Raw genomic sequence first — 23,026 nt, forward strand, 5'->3', positions numbered from 1 at the left:
TATGGTGTATTTAAGTGATAATTGTTTCCCCCTTTAAATTAAAATTGCACAAACGGTTCAAAATCTTCCATGATTTTAATGCGTACGAACCAGGTTACATATTGCAGTTGCTTGTTGGACCGGTTATATAGCGCTAACGCTCAGCTTTTGATCTAATACACCAAATACTATAGTTCAAACCTCATCTTTGACCGTTCGATTTTACTGTAATATAATTGGGTTTTTCTATAGCAATACGACCTTAAACACACACCATATTCGAAATGCGGCATGGAAAAGCAACCAATATGCTTGTTTATGGAAGACTCGTGAAAAACGAATACTTAATTAAAAAGTTAAATTAGTTTGTAATTGGCGCTATTTTGTGGAAGCTAACACTACCAGGAATGAGAGAGGAGGAGGGGTGTTTCCGACCACGTAATGAGCAAACCACGCACTAACTTCAGTATGTGTGAGGGACGATCCGTTTCGCGGTGAATCACCACCATAATCGCTGTCGCCGTTTTGCTTTATGTGGGTTCATCTCGTTTTGCGATATCCCCTCACGCTTTGGACGATTTTTATGGTTCTTCCCATGTCGTCCCCCCTTTCGAGCGGCTTGACTTTGTAGCCCTGTACAGAAACACGACACTAACGTGTACACTCAACCAGGACAGATAGCGAGTGATGATGGCAGTTAACTTTATGGCCAGGGCAGATGCAAATACTACCTCCATTATCCTGTGCCCTGCTTTTGCACCACAAGTGATTATATGCATGACGGTGTGTCCCCCCCTGGCCGTCTCTATTTTCACGCCAACGCGACGTGCAACTGCAGATGAGAGCGAGCGATAAAGGGAGAGCGATGCAATTGGGAGTATTGGTACTATTGCTTCTACTACTACTAGCTCTGGTGAGATGGTTCCGATTTCGTGAGGGTTGCAGACGGGGGAAAAAAAAGAAAGTCGTTACTTGCGTGTGGATTTTCTTGCCGAGATTTTGCCAACGCAAAATCATCGTATGACGTCATGGTGGGGGTAAACATTGTTGCGCGGTGCCAATGTTGCATTTACTCTGGCTGGCGGATGGTAGAAGTGTTGCAAGCTTGGTTACATTGCATTTATCGGTGCTTTTTATTGGATTATCTGTTGAGATGTAACGGAAAGGATTGGATCGTTGTTTGAATCACGGTGGAATTGGGCGATGAAATAGCACAAAACTGTGGCACAACATTTACTTGGGACATGCGATTTGATTTTTTAATCTGATTTAGGGCTGCTACATTGCGTATTATGTAATGGAATGAAACTATGTGTGAGATGCAAAAAAAAATCAATCGAAATGACAAGCTGTTTATTGCGACATTAGGTGATGTGAAATCATTTTCCACTGCAGCTCGTAAGATTCCTTAGAATTCCTGGAAATTTATATAACAAAATTCCACCCACTACTCTCCTCTGTCCTTCCCTTACCTTCCAGCAAAAGCCAATTGATCGGTACGAACGGACACTCCTACGTCTATCCGGAGCTGGTAGGAATTCCTCCACTGCTGGGTACATTTGTAATTGACTTCCCGAGGGACAACAGCCCCCGTACTCACAATCCTTCCTTCCGCAGTGGAATTCGTGACATTGTCCAGTCAGTCGAGATAGTGGAAGGAGCAGCAGCGCAGCGCTTATTTGGCGTCAATAGGGCGTTTATTATAAAGGCGTTCGTTGCGTATGCACACTGTTCAACACGATTTGCGTCACCGGCGTCGACGGCGAGGGGGACAAAATGTATTCGTTCTTTCCATGCTCCAAAACCTTAAGCTTGCTCTCCCCGCCCATTCCTTCTTCGATTTGCTTTGGTGGTGCCTTTGGCGGTTCTCTTTATCGTTGTTTGAAATGCAAACTCTTGGCGAAAATTTTGGTCTTTACAGTACATAGCGACCAACCTCCCACCCCTGTATTTATTTCCTCTGATTTGTCTAATCATCGATTCTGTTAGTCAAATCGTTAGCAACAGGCGTTGTTACAAACGGCGATGTGTACTACGCACACGATCGCATACGTCAAATGATGTGTGCTGGAAGCGTCGTCGTGAGTGTATGATTAGAAATAACCTGCAAAACAACTTGTTCTACAGTTCCCCCTTGCCGTTACCTCCACCACCCAACAATTTCCTTTCATCTCTACCCTGTTGGCGTTTGTTCGATAATTAAAACGGGGCCACTGCGACGACAATGATCGTGTTTGTTTGTGACAATTACGTGCCACCAAGGGCAAACATACAACTAGGAGCCGAAGCAGGCGTTAGTTTTATCCCGCACTACTTACTTGCTTGGAATGCTAGTGTTGCAACTTAAGTGCACAGATTGTGTACAACTTCATCAGAAAACGGAAGTTGGAAGCAAATGGTACTACGCTAACTACGAAATAATCGTCCCCTGGTGAATTTTTGTGTACCTCGGGTATGTGATAATCTACATTCGGTAGGGTGCGGGGAGGAGGGTCCAGTTCTTGTTTTGGAAGAAATACACTCCGTCGCCTATATTGTATGTTCAAATGGTTTTGGGTTCCACATAGCATTTTCACGTAAGCTTATGTACGTAAATAGCAGCACGGGCGATGCGCTTGTGTATACGTGTACGGTGGGGAGGTTTTTGCGCAATCGCTAGTGCAATCCAATGCCGGGCACTTGGGAAGTAAACTGGAGGCGTTGGAGACGACAGTGAGATAAGATAGAATTTGTGGAAAAAAGGTAGACTTCGGCGAGGCAGCAGTACTTTCGATTGGAACTCAGGACCAGAACGTATAAATAGAATGTTATATTCTTGTACAACAACGCTAGAGATGCAATTGACAATCGCGATGAAAATTACTCCAAATAATTGTTCCTTGGTTAAACGAGGTTAAATTGTTCCTTGGTTAAACCAGTTAGAAGACATTCGAATGATGAGTCGACTCTTGCAATATTAATGAATATCTAAGAGATCGTAAATTACCGAAGATTCGGCGAATGTCTGAAGATCTCTGAATAGAAACCCTGAATATCTCTGAACTAAAACTCTGAGGATGTCTGAACTGAAACTCTCAAGATTTTTTTATGTATCTTATATCTATATCTCCAACTTCTAATGTTATGAATTTTTATTTAGAATTGGATTTTAAAACCATAACTCAAATTATTGTAGAAATATTGTTCCAAATTTTTTATGTAACTTAAATCACGATTAGGTTGAGGGGGTTGCGTCACAGTGGAATAATACAGCTAGAAATAATGACTTGTGAAATCTGGGACTAAATTGACTTGCAAAAATGTAGGTCGTTCGTATTTTCCTGACCACTGCTGTGCACTTAACTGCTGTTGTATGGCTACAGAATATACCCCCTCGAGGTGTTCTTTTATGTTTCCATTTTCATACATTTGTTTTGCTTGTGCAAATAGTGTTCTTGATTTTAAGCACCAATAAGAATAACAATATTACATGACAAATGGTTGGGCAAATGATTTTGGAGTTTTTTTTAAACGTTACTACCACCCGACCGTGCTTGGGGCATCAACAAAATACGTAAATGGTGCTTGTGAACGCATATGTGCAGTAAGTATTGCATCATTCGTTAAATTAGCTTTGACCGCAAGCTACAGTCTAGGCGCCAATGTCAAGTTCAGTGTTGGAAAATCTCGACCATATGGATAATGGTTTTGGATTTATTTGTATTAGTGTATATCTCCATAGTTGCTGCATAGTTGTAAAATAATATCTTCCATGTTCGAGTTTTGCTCCCGTAAGATTAAAACAATATGGGTCTGGTCGTCCTTCAAGTAGAATAACATAATCTACTAATGATCTCATGGGAAATTGGCCTGTCCTTGGTACAATTTCGGTCGCAAGGGAGACGGTATCAAGCATTGTATTGTGGGGTTTTTTGTTGCTTTACCTTGAGAAAAAATTGGAGAAATGCCAAACAAATGGTTGAGTTATGACATTGCATCAGTCATGTTTAAGTTTTCACATCTTGATGCAGGAAATACCAGTTTTTAATCCATTTCAAAGATTGTTTTGTAATTATTGGTATTTCACGATGTAAGGTTTGAAGACGTTTCCTAGAAATAGGATGCAATATCATTGCAATTCTGAATGTTTATTGGGTAATTTTGATTTTCTAGATCTACATTATGCATATACACTCGTCGTTTCAATCTCGTTGGTAGTAGAAGGTGTTACTAATGAAAGTTTCTTTCTGTTCTCTTTTCCTTCTCTCATCAGCTGGTGCGGCTAGTTCCAACCTCTATGGAGTTTCAGCTAGACAGCGCGGAATACTGCCAGGCACAACACAAATAAGCGGAAGGCGCGCTTTTTCCCTGCCAATCACCATCAACAAACACCATCGTCGCCCGTGTGGACCTCCCGGAAGGATACCGAATTGGAGAAAGTTGTAGCGTTGATTAGCGCGCGAGAGAGAAAAAGTGTGCTTGTGCGGGAGACAACGACACGCGTGCGAGTGGGGGCAGGAAGCGTGAAACAGTAGAGGACATCATCGAGCGAAAGCGAATGTTGGTGGTTGCTGCGTAAGGAAGGCGATTTCGCGCAACACCTAAGAAGCAGCGGCAGAGCAGAGCTTTTGAATGAGAAGCCCCGAGCTGGAGCGTACATTGGAGAAGAAAGTGCTGCACGTTAGCGAAGCATCGTTCGACAGGAAGCGCACAACGCGAGCGTGGTTTTGTTATTGCCATAGTCCAAGCAGAAGCATAATCAAGCGTACCCGAAATTAAGGTCCTTGTAGAAGAAGATCGGGTGGAATAGATAACGAAGCGAAGACGAAATAGCCCCCCCTTCCATAATCATCCTGAGCATCATAATCGAGAATCGAAGTGTGTGGATAACGTATCGACATCACCGAAACTGATATCCATCTCGCATCCATATCGAACCCTGCGCGAAGATCACCTGTAGCGTCTTTTGTACAAGCGAATTTCAGTTTTGCTTGTCAGTCAATTGTTTGCTTTTTTAATAATTGGTGAGCTTCAATAACCCCATCGTTTCCCTGTGGCGCTTCACTAGTTTGCGCGTGTGGCGTTACGTTTGCAATCGTTCTACAAGAACACGTTGCATACGGTTATCTTCTACAACTGCAAGCAAAACTCGGCGGCAGAAAACAACATGTAGGTATATGTTTAGTTTAAAGCACTATTAAACTGTAGTTTTGCACGAAAAAAAGATATCTAAAAGATCTATTAATTTCTGTTTCGTTTACAGATTGAGACTGATTGTAAAATAGATCTATTAAGAATAGTAACCAAGCAAGTATAACCATCGTCAATCCATTATCACCAGCCGCAAGGACAGGATACAGCCAGACGGAGGCCTCTTAGAGGGGGAGGTAAATTCTGCTGGCCTGGGGGTACACATTCTCCTGCGCTATACACAACGAGCGCTCCTTCCGTGTAGGCAGCATTCTTGCAACCAACTAAATCTAAATAAAAACATACACCAGCATCCCGACCAAGTGTGAATACAAAGCGAAAGATCCCAGAAACCTTTCTGCTGCTAGCCCTTATATCGTTCCCCCCGTTTCCAGAGAAAAGGGTAATCACAGTTCCACCGAATTTTGGCCGATTATTAAGAAGGCGGATATAGTCAAACGAAATAAACAACTGTAGCGTGGTTCGGAGCCGCCATCTAAGTCCCGCAGACAGCAGGGTTTCAGATGAATATAAGTAAGTTTTATAGTATCATGCTATATTTTGATTAATGTAATATAATGTAATGTTACGTTATGTTATGTAAAGTTCTGTAATTTTGGTAATATTAGAATACTTTGGCACCCTGGGCTAACGATTATCCATTTTATGTGAATGGGGCATTATTTTATACTTCTCATCCTTCTGTTGTTTATCGATGTAACAGTAGAACTTGTGGTTTGGTTTGAAATTTATTAGCAAATAATGTTTACTTTTTTGTATTATGGTACGAAGTTCAGTTATTTTAATAGTTATTTTTCAACCAACCTTGAAACCAACAACAACCAATGAACCAACTTTAAAGCTAAGAATCGTCCTTAGAGTAGATTTGTGTTATGCTAGCGAAGCCTTGAGTGGTTGTATATCCGTATCAGCAAGAGGCTTCTGGCATTGACAGCTGTACCAATAAAAAATACACGTTAGAGCGCTAAATGCATACACTGTTGCCTCCGGAACTATCTTACATTGAGTGTTCGGTTTTAATGGTTGAGTGCACTTAGGAAGCGTTGTTTGTTTTAACCCTTTGTTTTCGTTTCGCATTTTCGCTAAAACGTATTTTTGTTATAAGCTTTAAAATGTATATCACGTAACAAAGACATTTATTTATCATTATGATAAGGACATACAATAATTAATATGTATTGTACCTCTTCATTATACATTCCTCCATTCCATTATTTCATAGTTCCTAATATGTTTGGGATAGGCTGTATTCGTGTTAAAAAAACAATTTATTTATATTAATTGCTTCCGGTCATACATTTAACGAATTTATCGCTTAACTAGTTTAATGAAATGCTTCTAACGAAGTGTTTTACATTAAATAAATTTTCGTGTATGCTAATATATTGATTGATACTTATCTATTTTTTTTAATTTTCAGATGTTTCGAACGTAAAATACTTTTAGATACGTGTTTCAAGCTTTACTCTCAAGAAGATAGATTCATCTTTTTGATATCAACGGAAGATAACACCCCCCTCAGAGTGCATCTGTTATTCCATCATCTCTCAAGTCGATCAGGTGCTTTTGGTTTGCGACGCAGTGAACACTTCTAGCGAGCAAATCTGATCAGATAAAAGATAAACGCGTTCGTGTGTGTTCGTACGAACGACGAAGGAGTAAATTAAAACAATTTACCGGCCCTCATTCAGGCAACAGACTCCAGTGTCAGCTTCTACCTGAATCTGCAAAGGTGTTATCAGAGAAAATTAGTCGACGAAAAGATTCAACCTAGGTGTATTTGCTTTGCCATCAACGTCGCACTGAGAGGAGTGTTCATTCCAGTGCTGGAAGAAATATTATAAAAAGGAGGACTACTGTTTTGTGCATCAATTGTTTGTTGCCCACCTGACCTGAGTTATTCGTAGATTTCGCCGATGCTGAATTGCTATAAAAGAAAACAAGATTACTCGATTGTGCATTGAACACCCATTACTTACAACATTAACTGAAAGAGAAGAGAATACCCAGATCATTGCTGCTTGGAAGAAGGCCGTTCTGTGGCAAACAGTTGCATCAAAGGGATATACACGCAAGCTAAACGATTTACTGAAATCTTTGGAGGCTGGTAAAATTTGAGCAGTACCAATATCTCGTTGCAACGTCAACAAACTTGAGGAAGATAGATAGAACCGCGGAGAGAATTGTGATAAGAGAATTTTAAGTTTGCTCTAGTGGTTCTCATCTTTATTGCTTATTGAAGCGATTTTCGTGGCAAAATTTGGTTTCTTCCTCCGCCTTTTAAATATCTTATTTTGTAAATGTGAGGAAAATTGTATCTATTCGGCATTGATAATATTGTATTACCAGCGAATAATAAGTGTAATCGCATCGCGCGCGTGCTTGCTAGGAAGCGATCTACTGAGGAAAAATAGTGCGATTTGTTAACGTCGTTATTTTGTCTGTAAGACTTACGCGGTAACCATAGTCGTGTGATAAAAAGAAAGACTTGCGTGCAGAAGACGCGCTTAGTGTGCAAGTAAAGCTCGTAAAAGCTCAGCACAGAACGAACAGGACAGCAGGAAATCAAACACCGGGTAACTGGATTTGTTTTTAGTCGCGTGAAGGAGTGCTTTTTATGACAACCGTCATCATGCGTCAGAAGGACATCAGACCCGCACCGGCGCGGATCGAGTTCAAGGGAATGAAATTCCTCATTACCGATCGGCCATCGGACGCAAACATACATTCGTATATCGCTGTAAGTTGAGTCGAATGTTGTACCAACTATCTTCCATAATATATGACGATCGCTTATTCTTGTCTCGTCCACAGGAGCTGAAAAAAAATAACGTCTCGATTGTGGTGCGCGTATGCGAGCCAAGCTATAAGATCGAAGAGCTGGCAAACCATGGTATCATCGTGCGCGATTTGGCGTTTGAGGATGGTACCTTCCCGCCGAACGACATCGTAGTGGAATGGTTCGAGATTTTGAAGCAAAAGTAAGTGAATTATCGTTCGATCCAATGGTGGGCCGGTTTGTGGGCGACAAATCAGTCAACCGCAATAAGCGATTCCTCCAATAAATCGTAGCTTTCTGTACAGATTCCAGGAGGATCCGGAAGCGTGTGTGGCGGTACACTGTGTAGCAGGTCTAGGCCGTGCACCAGTGCTTGTGGCCCTTGCTTTGATTGAACTAGGACTTAAGTACGAGGCAGCTGTAGAATTGATTAGAGAGTAAGTATATAACGCTGTTTTCGCTGGTTTCCGTTTCTCAATTTCCTTTTCTTATTTTGTTATTTTCTCTCTTCTCTTCCATTTTTTGCTACAGTAAACGAAGAGGTGCTATTAATGCCAAACAACTATCATACCTAGAAAAGTATAGGCCCAAATCACGGTTAAAGCACAAAAATGGCCACAAGAACTCGTGCTGCGTGCAATAAAACTATCAAAATTCCCACCAGTTAAAGTGTTCATTTTAAGCAAGTGACATCCAGAGATAAAACAATACGATGAAACGATGATGGAAGGAAGCGAAAGAAGAAAAGGGACAAATGTAAATGTTGAAAACAAAAGATGCAGATCCTAAAAAATAGACGTAGGCTTTTTGTTCGCAATTCATACTAACGCAGGTTTTGGGTCGAATGTGAAGATTGGATCTAATGTTTACCTTCGGAACTGCCAGTGCATTAATGATAAATTCTATGTAACAAGAAAATGCATCAAAAGTAAAAACAACAACCAAGAAAGTAAGCAAGATAATTTAACTAGGATAAATGGAAAAGAAAACCGAATATATTATTTACAATCTATCAATGAAGTGCTGGTAACTATAGGTTTATTATGATTCTTAAATTAAATTCAATGTTTGAAGTTAGATGGTCATTCTGACCGTCGAGATTAGATTCCGTGAAATTCTTCATCGTTTATTGAAGTAGTAGCAGTTCAAAACTCAATTCTTCCTTTCAGTTTCACGATCTCGAGCGATGCATTGTAAACAGCCTGATGGATAATCCGGATCCGCAGAGCATGAGACCCACAGACCTAGCAAAGAAATGAGCTGGTACAGAAGGCATTTTAGGTTTTAGAAACGCTAATAATTGAAGCGCAAGCTGAGCTTTACTAGCAGTATATTATCCTTATTTTGCTGTACAACTTCGACAACTCATGCCACATTACACATTCTTAGACAGAGACATATTATGAACGTATCCGATGACGCCCCAGTGTGACCGTAGATCATTATTAATATATTGTAATAAATTAAATAATCGGAAGTGGGGACAGAGTTAGCGAATGCAGTAAAGTGGAACAGATGTTCTTTCTACCGTACGTTCTTTTGGAACACGTGTTAAAGAAGAGAGACGCGACATGGTCCGAAAAAGGACACATCTCTACGGTTTGATAGTTGTCCATACTGTAATGAGATGAACTTGACTTCATATGTTTAGTCGTTGCACGAGAGGACAAACTGATGGATCAAGTTTGTGGGGAATATCCTGCTTCATAGTCGTCGTGTAACACTAGCTAACACAAAGGGCTTGTCGTATCGTGTGAGAACCGTTGTATGATCGAAGGCGTTTACCCAATTCTTGTTTTGTATTTATGAACACTGCGACAAACTGTACTGCAATCAATAATATTGTACAAATCCCGGCTAAAATGCTTGTATATCGTTCAAACCAAAAAAAAAAAAACAAAAAACAATAGCGCAATGTCATGCATTGAAGACAAGGAGACGTACCAGGGCCTAATAATTGTATCCTAAAACATCGCGTTCGTCACAGGCGTTACACAATAGATATGGTATAAACTTTTTTTTTTTATTTGTTGGAGGCATGGTTCTGGCGACTGCCCAATGCTTATTTTTATAGTTTTACACTACACCAAATCAAACATCCTTACATATACGTACTGCTACAGACCAGCAGACGTTTACGAACAATAGCCAATTTAACAGTAATGTTATTCCTTAACGCGTACGTTTATAATAACTTACATGGATCGTGCAATATGGCTGTAGATTAACCGGAGGTCAATGATTTGTTTTTATTTGCAGTAGTCTTAAAAATTGTCGTACCACACCGTAACTTGTGCAGTGGCAAACACAACCATCTACTGCACCACGCGCAAAGAACTCTGCAACGCTGTGATCGTAGCGATATGATCCCATTTTGTTTAGTTAAGGTAAATCGACATATGTCTTCGAGGACTCCGGCTCCTACTCATTAGAATATTAGTTCAATTTTTGTTTTTCCGTAAAATACGTAAACTCTTCCTCCGGTGAAGGACCTTTAAAGGCAATAGCTATTATTTAAAGTCTAGACAGTTCCATTCGACACTTTATCCGCAATCATTGATGGCTGAAGGTTACAATGCGAACCATTGTTTTTATGCTGCTTATGTCGACCATTCCACCAGAGTTTTCGTTAGTTAACATTGTGGAAGAACCATATCAACCGCTACACTATCAATAATTTATTTGTTGTATAGTCACCAATATGCAAACGAAACAACTTTACTTATTTTTTACAATAATGTCTGAACGAAGATCCGTACGTTGCCACCGCCAAAACATAAACTTTAACCAACAGACCGAAACACCTTTGCTGCAATATTGCTGTAGCTATTTTATGTTAATTTCGCCTTCCCTAAAACGCCTGTGATGAACATCCGTGATACTTAAGCTTCTTCAGCATCTCGATCCCGATCGAGCGATCTCTTCCCCGCTTTATGTTCGAAAAAGCAGCTCCCTTCGATGATCGCTATACAAATATCTTTTTACAAATTGTGAACTAAAACATTAACATTTCTCGATGTTAATCATTCATCAATAGGTTCCAAAACAGAAGATACTTATATGTTACGACAAAAAGAGCGTGTTTTGCGTGCCCAAGCGGAATGAACAATCGACAAAGCTGCAAGTTCCATAGAATGTATTGTATACTTTAATTTACGTTATGCTCCACGCCTCACACGTTTCGGGCAGGCGTCGTTTGTTAGCGAAAATGGCGAGTGGTCACTGTCTTATTCGCTTTAATTAATGTCTTCGTTTATCGCTATGCTCTGCACTGTCATACCATGGATGAATGCGTGTATGTGGCCACTTTTTTCTGTGATACTATAAAACAAAAGAGAACGACTACTAACATGAGTGAGAAAAGGGGGAAATAAACAGGAGAGTGAGCGATCGTCGATACGAATGAAGTACCCGGATATGACTACATATTTTTTAACGATCGACAAAATGGTATTTAAGTTACACGCTATTAAATTTTTGGGTAATTACAACCACCTATGAGAAAAGAATGATTGGACGTCTGCTTGGGCACGTAAACGCGAAGGTTACAAAAAACCAGAAAAAACGGATATACATTTTCAAAATCATCGAATGGGGTAAAAGCAAAACAGTATCTTTTGTAGCTCGTTGTGTGCTGTTTCAATACGACAACACTTACTTTGAAGTTTAGTTTCCACTGAAGAACATTGAAAAATGGTGTGGGATTGATGAGAAGATAGACAGCACCGCAAATATACAGCATAAAATAACATAAAAACTCTATTAGCAAAATGAGATGAAGAGAATCGAACCTAGTAGAAAACATGGCGTAAAGAAAAGCATCTACTTATATGTATTGATAAAGCGTCGTAGTCTATATGACGACTTCTATACAGAAACAAGCTAATATTAAACCACGAAACTATACAAAACAAGCACTAAGAAAAGCCAGAAACGCAAATAAATACTATATATAAAATTACCTACGTGGTTCCGGCGGAAGGTTTGGGTCCGCGCGCCGGATGGTGAGAAGATCGTATTCATATTTTATACACCAGTAAACACAACAACAATGGAGGACAACAAAAAGAAAATCTAAATGCTGGAAAAATTCGAGGGTCAACTCAATCAACCGCAACCGATAAAATTATAGACAAAGCACAGTGGAAGAATAGTCGATGGAAATTTGTGACGGAAAGACACGCAAATCAGATATATTATTCACACTAGTTTTTACAAGAGCCTGTGCGGCGGGAGAAGCTTTCGTTGAACGGTGTGTATGTGTGTGGACACGGTCGAAGCAAAATGGCGCTAGCGGCTACTAATAATGATCACTTTAACTGTTGCGGTACTTGGATATATGTAATTTGTTTGTGTGTGTGTGTGTTTTTGTAAGTGTGCATCGATGCAACCATGTGTAGTAGTAGCAAGACACGGGCTCTGTTTGTGGCCACATGACAACAGATAGGGCGTCGAAATGAAAACCTATATAGGGAGGAAAATCGAGCATGTTGGATTGATGAAACAACAACCCAATGTGCGTGCAGATTATCGATCATTATTAGCATCGTCCGCAACTAACACGTACACGAACACAATTGCACACACGAGGCAGGAACATAGTAATTGTGCATATGAAGGCCATATCTCTTCTATACCCCCTTTTAGAGCACGAGGAAATTCGGCACCGAAGCGTGGTTGCATTGTATGTGTAGCACCGCGTCACCCTGCTCTTCGCCGAGAAAAGTGCTTTATTACTCTTTTTTATGGCGGCAGGATGGGAAATTAAAATTTAAAACGAACGAACGTTCCATGGAAGAAACAAAAAGGAAAAACAAGATGTGTGCGAGTCATGCTATAAAACATCGTAAACTTAAACAAAATTGACGATAGTCAACATAAAAAAGAAGCAAAAGTGAAGTAACTGCAAACAAGAAAATCTTAACTGTGAGAAAAAGAGAGAGGACAAAAAACAAGGAATAAAAAGAAAATTTAACCGAAAACACAACACATTAGATCATCAAAAAAAACTTGACAAAAGCAGAACATGGTAAAGAAACTTGCTACAGACAAAAAAAAACAATATTATACTGAATAGATATTGTAATTTTATGGAATGATTTATATCAATGAACATGAGGACTTTTTTGTTTCGTTTTTGGCGCCAGTTATGCATGATGACACGTTTGACCATACGGTACGGATTTCCTACATTTGCGGTGGTGTGCGAAGCGCGAGTGCATAAGTATTGAATAGACCATCCATACGGGATAGATAAAAAGTACCTTAAGGCTGAAGGCTCTGACCATGAAAGAGCCCGCCTGTAGAGTATCAGTTGACAACAACGTTCTACGGGGAGTTAAAGTATAGGTAACAGCCTTGATGTGACCGTAACTTTTGGTCCGCAAGGTACATTGTTAAGGGGCATCGTTCTTACTATAGACTCCACTAGCTCCTACGCCCCAGAAGAGTCAACCATGAACCGAAAATCTGCATATATCGGACTTTGATACGCCCGGTAGTTCGCAAGGCATATCAATGAGGAGAGCAATCCTGGTTAAAGTTTGCTGGAAACGGATTGAATGACCTCCCCCTTTCAGCAAGAAACTCAAAATCAAAAATGATCATTGGATCAGCAATGATGTTGAATCAATTTTGTATGTTAATTTGTATTCAAATAGAGTTAACGTTTTTCAATTAACACTTTCATTCAACGTGATAGTCGAATAATTTACACAATTCAACAGAAAGTCGATACATCGGTAGGCCAACGACAGTAAAATAATCCCCTTCGATCCTTTCTACGAAGTTACCACCTAATCCTTGAATACCGTATCCTCCTGCTTTATCTCTGCAAAGAAAAAAAGCCATTCCATTCGTATTTTTAATAAATGGGACCCCGAAAAGAGAATACCAATATTATACAACTTACAGAGGTTCACCTGTGTCGACATATGCTTTAATCTGGGCATCTGTAGCTTTCCCAAACTGTACCTTGCAGGATTCAGTAAACTTTACCTCCTTTCCATGGTACTTTATTACCACTCCAGTGTACACGATGTGACTATGTCCAATAAGTCTGAGCAAAAATAAATACATTATATTCATGCCAACTGCGATTGCTTACCGTTATCTGTAGCATACTTTTGCAACACTTCAAATGCATGATCCGGTGTTTTCGGTTTTCCATACATCTTTCCATCCATCGTGACCATGGTGTCGGCCCCGATCACAACATCCGCTTTCGTTGCATCATCCTTCGAAAGGCGCTCGTACACTTCACGCACTTTCCCGAGTGCCGTCATGGCTACATAATCGCTGAAGGAATACTGGGTCGGGTCTAGGTTTTCCTCGAACGTAGATGGACAAAGCTGAACGTTGGATATCCCCTGAAAGATATTTCAAAGTAGCGGTCAGATCATATTGATATTTTCATCATGGGTTTTGCTGCGTGCTTTCTGTTATCAGAAATATGATCTCAGGCTGTCAGTATTGATGTTACCAGATTTTGTATCAATTCCTGTCGTCGCGGGGATCCACTGGCCAGTACAACCCGTTTTGTTCCGATTTGATGAAGTATTGGTTGCAGCATGTTGCTTATGCTAGTTGTTAGGAACTAATTCCTGTACGCTGCACGTGGTAGGAATCGTTTCGAAGTGCAAGCAAAATTTGTGGTATTCCGCCTTGCTTGTTGATAAACAAAATCTGACAGTTTGCGAATGCGCCGCAACTTGACAGATAAACGATAAACGAACATGTTGTGATTTTAATTGCTGGTCATTCATGAAAATGCAGAAATGTTGAAAAAATATCCGAAATATCTCAGTCAAATTGTCCCGTTATGGAGTGATATTGTGTTTCATTAGCCAATTTCGCGTTATTTTCGACTCCCACAGAAAAGCCTTTTCGTGCTGTCAAATTTTCCTGTTCGAAATTGATACTTGGGAACGAAACAAATTCTGCGCGCTTGCATTTTTGACGTTTAGTTCGATTTGAATGAAACCGAAGTTGCTGTGCGCGTTTTGTTTGTTTGTAAAAAGTTCTGTGTTTTGTACAATAAAATGAGTGATCTGGCAAATGTTTATCAGCTGTTTCGGAACAAGTTTGAGGAAAATGACTTCCAGTATTACTGTCCACCATCGTATATACACTCGCTAACGCAAAACAGTGATAAGATTATTTTCGCATTTCGGAAGGTATGCATACGCTGTTTGAGATTGTTAAAAGGCTGCCATTTGTACTACAATATGTTAACATCATTGCAGAATCAAAACTTTACGGCAGATACGAACTGGACTGGCTTAAAGACTTCGCCGAAAAGTAATACATCAAAAAACCTAGACCTTACTGGGTCTCCGTTGAAGGACATTAGCTATGAAGAGTACGACTCGATGAATTTTTCAAAAGAATACGATGCAAATACGGTGCAGAATCTTTGGAAACCCGAGGAGGAATCCTACGGACCACTGGTAATTGAAAAGGCTCGCTCACTTCTGCAAAACTTTATCAATCTCGATTGTCGAATCGGGCGTGGCAGCATCTGGACGCTCTGCGACGGTACCGACACCGACCAGACGGTGCTTCTTCAGCTGTCGATCAATTCAGCATCGAACGATCAGCGTCAGTTTACGCGTGGTGTTGTACGCTTTACTGGTTTGCAAGCGAGCAATAGCATTTCTTTGGCCCAGCTCATCGGTATCCATCGGCAGCGTGCCGGCGATGGGATGAAGTTCAACCCGAAGATTCAAGTCCAGCAATGGTGCAAACTGTGCCCACAGATTACGGTTCGCTTAAGCTGGCACACAATGGGCGAATGTGCCACCTTTAGTGTTGAGCGTAATGCGCGCGTTCGGCTGAGCCAGGAGTTTACGATCAATAATGGTGCGTTTAGTCGTAGTTCCATGGCGGAGTACTTCTGGCAGCAACTGCAACGGTTAGCGTTGATGAGGGAAAAAATTATGGACATTCGTGCCAACCGTGAGTCTGGCTATGCACGTAACGATTTCATTGGAGAAGGGTTAGTAGATTAGGCTGCGTAGCGATTAAGGAAGATAGCCATAATGTAGCTTTCGGGTTTCGATTCTAGCGAAATGGATCTGGAGTACGTGAAGCAAAAGGTGAACAATATTCTGTCATCTTTTTTGGCGGTAGAGCCAACCGATTTTAAACCATCCTCTATAGCTGACATGATACAGCAAGTGCAGAAACACGATCCTACGGACGTGATGGAACGGTTGTACGATGCCTTAACACGTATGTTTGAAGTAGCAGTAACCACCTTTACGTTGGTGAAGCCAATTTAATCGCAAAGAATCTGTTTTTTTTTTCAGTATGCACAAACTATGACGATCTTAGGGCAGCTATTGATTATATCTTTCATCTGTCGACGCATTCTAACATTGTGGTAAAACTTCCCCGCCTAGAACATTCGATTGTATACAGTTCTTGTAGCCTTTTTTCCATATTTCAGAACGTTCCAACAAATGGGTCCCGGTTTGCGCAGCTCATTCTAGCAATGATTCAGGACCGTCTTGCCATTCCATCGTTGACCGGATCGGAACCGTACGAGCTGCTACTGGAGTGTGGCCTCAACAAGCTTATGAACGACTATCGGACGATCTTTAGCGAGAGTGGCGTGTACGAGCTGGAGTTTGAGAAACTGTTTCAGCCACAGGTTAGCAACCCACGCAAATCTCGGTACGCGACCGGATCGGGACCACAGCACGATCTGCACCATCATACCACCAAACACAGCGCACTCATGTTTCAAGCTACCGCCGAAGATCGTGGCCGCGAAAAATCGATCCTGGTGAGCAACTTCGACGAGGATGAAGTAAAGATCCGTATTAACCGTCTGGCACAGGTGCATCTACTGTTGGAGCATTTGCTACTGCTCGAAGATGCCGTAAGCATTCCGTCCATTTACGGGCGTGTTTGTGAGCTGTACCTTAGCCAGCAGCCGTACAGCTACGGTGAGGTGTACAACCGCAAAACCGATCTGCTCGAGTTCGATATGGATGAGTTTATGTTGCTGCGCAAAGTGGAACAGCTGCAACCGTGCGCAAGGCGGGTGACAATGTCGTCGGGCAATTTGTTGCAGAAACTGGATACCGTTTTCTATCAGAACGTTAAACCGCTGTTGCCGGAGCGGCTTTATCCACAGTTCGATAGTAAGGAGATTGACAATAAGCACGTGTTCTGTTGCTACGAGTATGATCGAATTGAGCGTCTATGAAGAGCATCCGCGTCAGGTATGAGACTTTGTGCTAGTTCAAAGAAAAAAGGCAAATGATAGTGGCCACACAGGGCGAACAAAGCCAACTTATCGTTATTTTATGTATGTTCGAAAGCTTTTATTAAATAATGCTCATTTTTTTATCATCCCGTGCAAGTAAGGTATTGTTTGCTTATTTCCCCCCATTCGCTTTGCATTTTAAAACATTCACCGATGACAAGTCGTCGTCCTAAAACAGTGTAGCTTTCATGTCTTGTGTTGTGTATAAAATCTTGTTTCGCTCGAACTTTTTAAATCCCACTATCGAACGATTTCGTACAAAAATTATCATTTACTGCCATTTCAGGTTGAATTATTTTTAACTAGATTGGTTTTTAAATGACTTTTCTATCTGTGGCTCGATCGAATCTTCATCTGTTTCATGATCATTGATCACGTTGAGCGTGATGTGCAACGTTTTTAATGAAATCTAAACAATAAACCCATTTTTATACGACAATACATTTCATAATTAAAATCGAATGAAAGAAATCGTCTCCCAGTCATTCAAACAAGCCGTTTTTGAAGCCGTAATACATATTATTTAAACTGAGTAATGTGATGTGTATTAATGTTAAGTACATTTATATTTTCAATTGATTGTTTCTTACTGAGTTTGTTTTCATTATTAAATTACACGCATCTGTTAACGAACTTTTTATTACCAATGGGAGATCTCCACACGAAGATCCTGCAACATGTTAGTTCAGTGCATAGATTAAGGCTCATCTATTCTATTTGGTGGGACCTACTCCATATATTATATTATGAGTCGGTATAATCAAATGCCATTGGAACAACTACAACAGTTCAATATCTTAAGCTAGTGCTTCATTTTAGACAAATATCAACCCCAGAAATCTTGCTCCACTTCACTGTGTTTAAAAGAAAAAGCTCCCTTGGGACTCTCTCGTCTGATTACATATTTTATAATAAAGAAGACTTACTCTACTACAATATTTGCCAATGATTAAAATCAACCTTCATCCCATGTGCTGAAAAAAAAAACAAAACGATATGCAAAACCGGGTGGTAATTGTAGTTCTACCCAGTTCCGACCGGCTGATGTTTGTCCTTTTCTTCGCTTTCACCCAATGCTAAAGACGGAGGGTACAAGCAGTCCTTCGAGCAGCGACAATTGAATGGCTGAAGGGCATTTTGCAACACCCGAACAGCGAGCGGAACTTTCGCGCATGTGAAGTTATGCTCGACCGGAAACATCCGGTAAGCATAATGTGGCCGCAATTAAATGTAGCAACGACACACGGTACCATGACGGCTGGACAACGCGGTACCACCGCAGCTGCCGCTCGATTAGAGGGTGTACTCACATTCAAATTACATCGCGCAACAGATCGTGCAGGTGTGTGTGTGTGTGGGCAGTCGTGGATAGCGTTTCGGTATGCAACGCGTGGGTCACAAGGAGACGGATTTTCATTCATAAAAGTTTACAACCTTCGCCGAGCTGTGACAGGTGTGTGTAGCACATGTAGCAGTCTGGTCGTACGGCTGTGTGGCCTCCTTCGCGGCCGAAACCGGTTGATAGCGTCATGCCCTCATGCGGCAGGTTTCGCGATCAATGATCGCGTGGTTATCGAACGCGGCACGTGAGCATGTGCTGTGGTGCATTGATTGAGGCCTTTCCATTGGCCAGATTGTGTCAATGAACGAACGGAATGGGTGGCGGTTGTTTTAGAGCATGAATTAGGTGCGTGATCTGAAGGTTTTGTGTGGGATCTGCATTGTATGTAGCATTTGTTGGAACTGATGTTAAGAAAATATTGAAATTAGAAGACTGATTCAGATTTAAGCCCCATGAAGCATGCCTGAAAAATAAATATTTACATTGAATCACATTATTTTTCTGTTCTGAAAATACTTTCCTATCGTTTTGGTTTTGCTGTAAACATCGATTTGATACGAATGTTTCTTCGAATTGGATTTTTAAGTTTGCTAAAGTGACTTGCAAAACCCAGCGCGTGCCGATTGTTATGTGTCACGAAACTGTCACCAAAGATTCCCTGTAATTCATTCCGCTGCTGGAGCTGCACCTTAACTTTGTATCCCCGCTGGACCGGTTGTGGCCGGACCTATGCTCCCCACCGCAACGGAATCTGGTTCCAACGTGGCACGTACTTATCCACCTGTGCTGTCGGAACCGTCGGGTAAAACCCAACGCGCATCACGATCGGAATGCAGTGGTATCTCCAGTAGCAGTAGCGCGATTCCAGGGCCAGCCAATGGATTGCTGTTGCCATCTGGTAGCCCATTAGCAGGAGACCGTTGAATAAATACATACGGATACGAGGAATTGAGTATGCGTTTTTTTTTATGTCATGTTTCGCGCACGCGTCACCCATTGCCACGGTGATTTGTGGTCCAATTGTGGCGGAATCGCGAGGACGTTCTCAATGGTGAAGTACCCAAGCGTTTATCCATGAAGAAGTTGGGGCTAAAAAAAGGGAAGAAGAGCATTGTTTTATCGAAAGACAGCTACTTAGTAGAGGCAGAGAGGAAAAAATATTAAGTTCAATATCTAAACCGTTCAGGTTCTGGGGTTCTTCTGTGGAAGTCATGTAGTTAGCTGCCTCCAAATTGTTAATTCAAGAATGCTTCTCTGTATTACAAGCTGTTGAGGTTGATTGAAGTACTGTTCGATTTCTTTGGAGATAAAGAAAATTAGCAAATAATAGTGATTTTTTATAGCTTAGCAGTAATGTGAGAACTTCATCCCCTGTTAATTCTTATCTCGGACACGTGGAGATCCTCTTGATGTGCTTTATTGCGTCAGAGAATAATCGTCACTGGGCACTTAGAGTGTTTTTGTTCTTCATGGCCCAATGATGATCTCCTGCATCATGACCATGTCTGTGTTCTACATCATTATCATCTAGAGCGTCTTCTAGATCATGATCAGGATTTTTGTTAGAAATTCTGGTTCTATTCTTCAATTCATTTTATATCCAGTTTCGATTTAGTGTTTCCATCGAAATCTTTGAAGACTATCCCTAGTGGTGGATTCTCTTTTGAGATCTGCAGTGATTGCATCACCATATCAAATTTCTCTTTTTTGGAGCCAATAGTTAATCGTGACTTTGTAACGGCTTCGTCAAATTTTATTTGTTATGAAGAAACAGTCCAGATGAGATAAAGCATCACTCATATCACCTTACTATCTGGTCGCCTCTTGTACGAACCAAACTCCTTCAGCGTACTGAATAATCGAATAATGAACACATTTAGATATTCAATCTTTTTCAGTTGACTTTTTCCATCGCGAGTCCTGCGTGATGGTATACTTTAAGAACTTTAATTTTAAAGAATGCTTAACGTGAGAAAAATTAAGAATTTTTCATTAAATTATTTGTCTATCTCACTTTGACAATGTCAGATGAGTTCTATTCAAACATGCCTAGGTGCCTCGATCGATCATTGAACGACTCAACCACACTCGACCGTCATACTCATACTCCACCGACCCTGTTTGGGTGTAGTTTTTGGTGAAAAATTGTCCCACTGGCCGACTATTTTCCATCCGCCAAAACTCGCCACGAGCGACACATTTTCCATCGCGCGATCGCGATCTACCACGGTCCACTTCACTGGTTCGATACGTGCCGTTTTCGGTTCCCCTTTTCTGTCGCCGACAAAACGATCAAGTGCACGCCGGCACTCACTTTCTCTCGGGGGGCAGCTACAAATTGTCCAAAGATGGGATGGCGTGGCCTTGGTTTGGTGGGTCGTATTCGATACGCTGGCTGGCGAAAAACCGTTGGCGGCATAATTTAACGGTGATCGACACCATATTCGCCATTGCAGTGCGGTGTGATGCTAACTCCTGCTTTTGTTTTACCTCTGGTGGGTTTCTCCGATTTGTATGTTGGTTTTATGTCGTTTGCTTTGGGCGCTTATGCAATGCCGACGATAGCCTTTCACTTCGGTTACGGTTCGAAACGCGTGGAAGTGTTTCCACGACGCACTGAAGTTTGGGTTTGTCTAGTGTCCCGGAAAATGTGTGTCCCATTGCTTCGTAGCGGATAATCCGCCGATCAATCTATATGGCTTCGATTGGGGTGAGAAAGAGCGGTTCGAGATTAATGGTACGGTAGTTAAACTCTTTATCATACCGCCCGGCCTTGATGATTTGCACCCTTTGAACGAGTGGTCGAAACCATAGGTGGGAAGCGTCCGAGGGCCTGTTGCCTAATGAGGCAGCTCGCGGAAGCTGATAAAATAGGTTTACACTGATGTATTTTCAACTGTTTTTGTCGCCTCTTTCCGGGATTCCGAATAGACAAGTGAAGCGAACTTCACGTGTCTCCTCTCTTACTCTTTTCATCATGGGAAGATTCTTCGGGTGGGAATCGTAGTCCTCGTCAAGCTGTTTACAGTGGGCCAGGGGACTACAAACCAGACAAACCACCTTGGTTCGTCCTGATCCGTTGGTGATTGTAAAACATCTTAGTTTTCTTTAGAAGTTTGAAGACAATTTAAAATACTGTTTCATTGTAATGGAAGCATTCTGCACTTTGAAGTAGAGCTGGGAAATTTACTGCTTTTCAAGGGTGTAAATCCGAGTGACAGAGTTAGAATGAAGAGTTAAATGTTAACGTTTTTGAATGTTTTAATTCTTTGACAATGAGTTAAATCGCAAAGAATTATAAGTACTCTTCTTGGAGATTAGTATTAACGGAATCTCTAGAATGATTTTATTCTGAATTATTGTGCATATTATTACTTCGAAGCATGGCAACTATCTGTTCCCCTCTAAAAATTCGGTCCAACTACCTGGTAGGTTTCGATTTAATGTATTAATTAATTGCTATTTTTATTATATCTGACAATTTGTATTTTGCTTCAGCTAACAGTAGTTGCACGCTAGATTGTTTTCTTTTATAAAGATTGTGGCTCGATCCCAGACGGGATCGAGACGAACAAAAATTCACTTTAGACTCATTAGAGTACCCCTCTCCACGGAAATCTTTAGTAAAAGGCGAAAGATTTATTCGACAACTGAAGAGAGATCAGAGTACCTTCCGACGACCAACATCGAACCACCGGATAGCCGACGTACGTGTTGCTCTAGCGATGCGTACAGCTTTCAGTTATCCTTCCTGGGGTAACCCTCTGTACACAGTCATACTCATGCACAGCTTCCAGGAGAGAAATATCAGAGGTACAAATGCGAATCTAAAAATAGGGAATAAGGAACAGAGAGGGCAAACTGTTTTCAACTGCAGGATGCAATGTGTTTGTCGCTATGGCAACTCTCCTATCGCTTGGCTCTCTTCCAAGCGAACAGTAGATTTTGGTCTAACCAAATATGAATTTGGATTTGAAAACTAAATACATTTAACGTTTTGATAAATTTAATAATGGAAAAGGATGTTTTTTTTTTAAATAAACATTGCAATTAAGAATAATTGTTTTTTAGTACCATATTAACACGACGCTGTGAAAAAAATATTAAACGCTTTTGTAAAATAAATGATTATGTGTATAAATATTAGTAAGATACTTCGCTATCAAGCCAGACTCTTATTTTCTTCCCAAAGATTGAATAGTTTCAAAGCGCAAACAGTAATGCGAGCTCCTTGAAATGTAACACAAGCTTCACTTCTAGTTCAAATCCTAACTTAGGGTTTTTTTTTTGTTTTTGTAAATAATATCAATTTTTTTTTTAGAATAACACATAATAATTATTTATTCTTCCTTAAAATAGAGCAAAATTCCTGTATTTCAAGTATTTGCAATGTTTCTCCTGGCAATGAACACCCTTGTGTTACGGGTATAATCCTTACTCAGTGCCTGTGGTGTTCTGTTCG

The 23,026-nt window shown here is 40.8% G+C and overlaps 3 protein-coding genes and 1 non-coding gene across 4 annotated transcripts; 2 read left to right on the forward strand and 2 right to left on the reverse strand.

Annotated features, from left to right (window-relative positions):
* The first annotated feature begins 7,786 nt into the window (after positions 1 to 7,786).
* LOC128710890 (PRL-1 phosphatase) lies at positions 7,787 to 8,630 on the forward strand. Its single transcript, XM_053805748.1, has 4 exons — positions 7,787 to 7,909; positions 7,984 to 8,150; positions 8,254 to 8,385; positions 8,480 to 8,630. The coding sequence occupies exons 1-4, from the start codon at positions 7,787 to 7,789 to the stop codon at positions 8,589 to 8,591; spliced, it is 534 nt and encodes a 177-aa protein (XP_053661723.1). The 3' UTR covers positions 8,592 to 8,630.
* A 5,003-nt stretch (positions 8,631 to 13,633) lies between these two features.
* Positions 13,634 to 14,623, reverse strand: LOC128714000 (dTTP/UTP pyrophosphatase). Its single transcript, XM_053808875.1, has 4 exons — positions 14,430 to 14,623; positions 14,072 to 14,316; positions 13,860 to 14,006; positions 13,634 to 13,778 (listed from the first exon to the last, which is right to left on the reverse strand). Exons 1-4 carry the CDS (start codon positions 14,517 to 14,519, stop codon positions 13,634 to 13,636), a joined length of 627 nt encoding a protein of 208 aa, XP_053664850.1. The 5' UTR covers positions 14,520 to 14,623.
* Positions 14,624 to 14,988: 365 nt separating this feature from the next.
* LOC128713707 (protein zwilch) lies at positions 14,989 to 17,162 on the forward strand. The gene is made up of 5 exons (XM_053808570.1): positions 14,989 to 15,123; positions 15,193 to 15,944; positions 16,014 to 16,180; positions 16,258 to 16,331; positions 16,398 to 17,162. The coding sequence occupies exons 1-5, from the start codon at positions 14,989 to 14,991 to the stop codon at positions 17,160 to 17,162; spliced, it is 1,893 nt and encodes a 630-aa protein (XP_053664545.1).
* Positions 17,163 to 22,111: 4,949 nt separating this feature from the next.
* On the reverse strand, positions 22,112 to 22,234 carry LOC128716563 (U5 spliceosomal RNA). Its single transcript, XR_008410046.1, has one exon. It is a non-coding gene; the product is annotated as a U5 spliceosomal RNA (small nuclear RNA).
* Positions 22,235 to 23,026: the final 792 nt, after the last annotated feature.

Source organism: Anopheles marshallii, chromosome 3 (genome assembly GCF_943734725.1).
Source record: "Anopheles marshallii chromosome 3, idAnoMarsDA_429_01, whole genome shotgun sequence".
Lineage (NCBI taxonomy): Eukaryota > Metazoa > Arthropoda > Insecta > Diptera > Culicidae > Anopheles > Anopheles marshallii.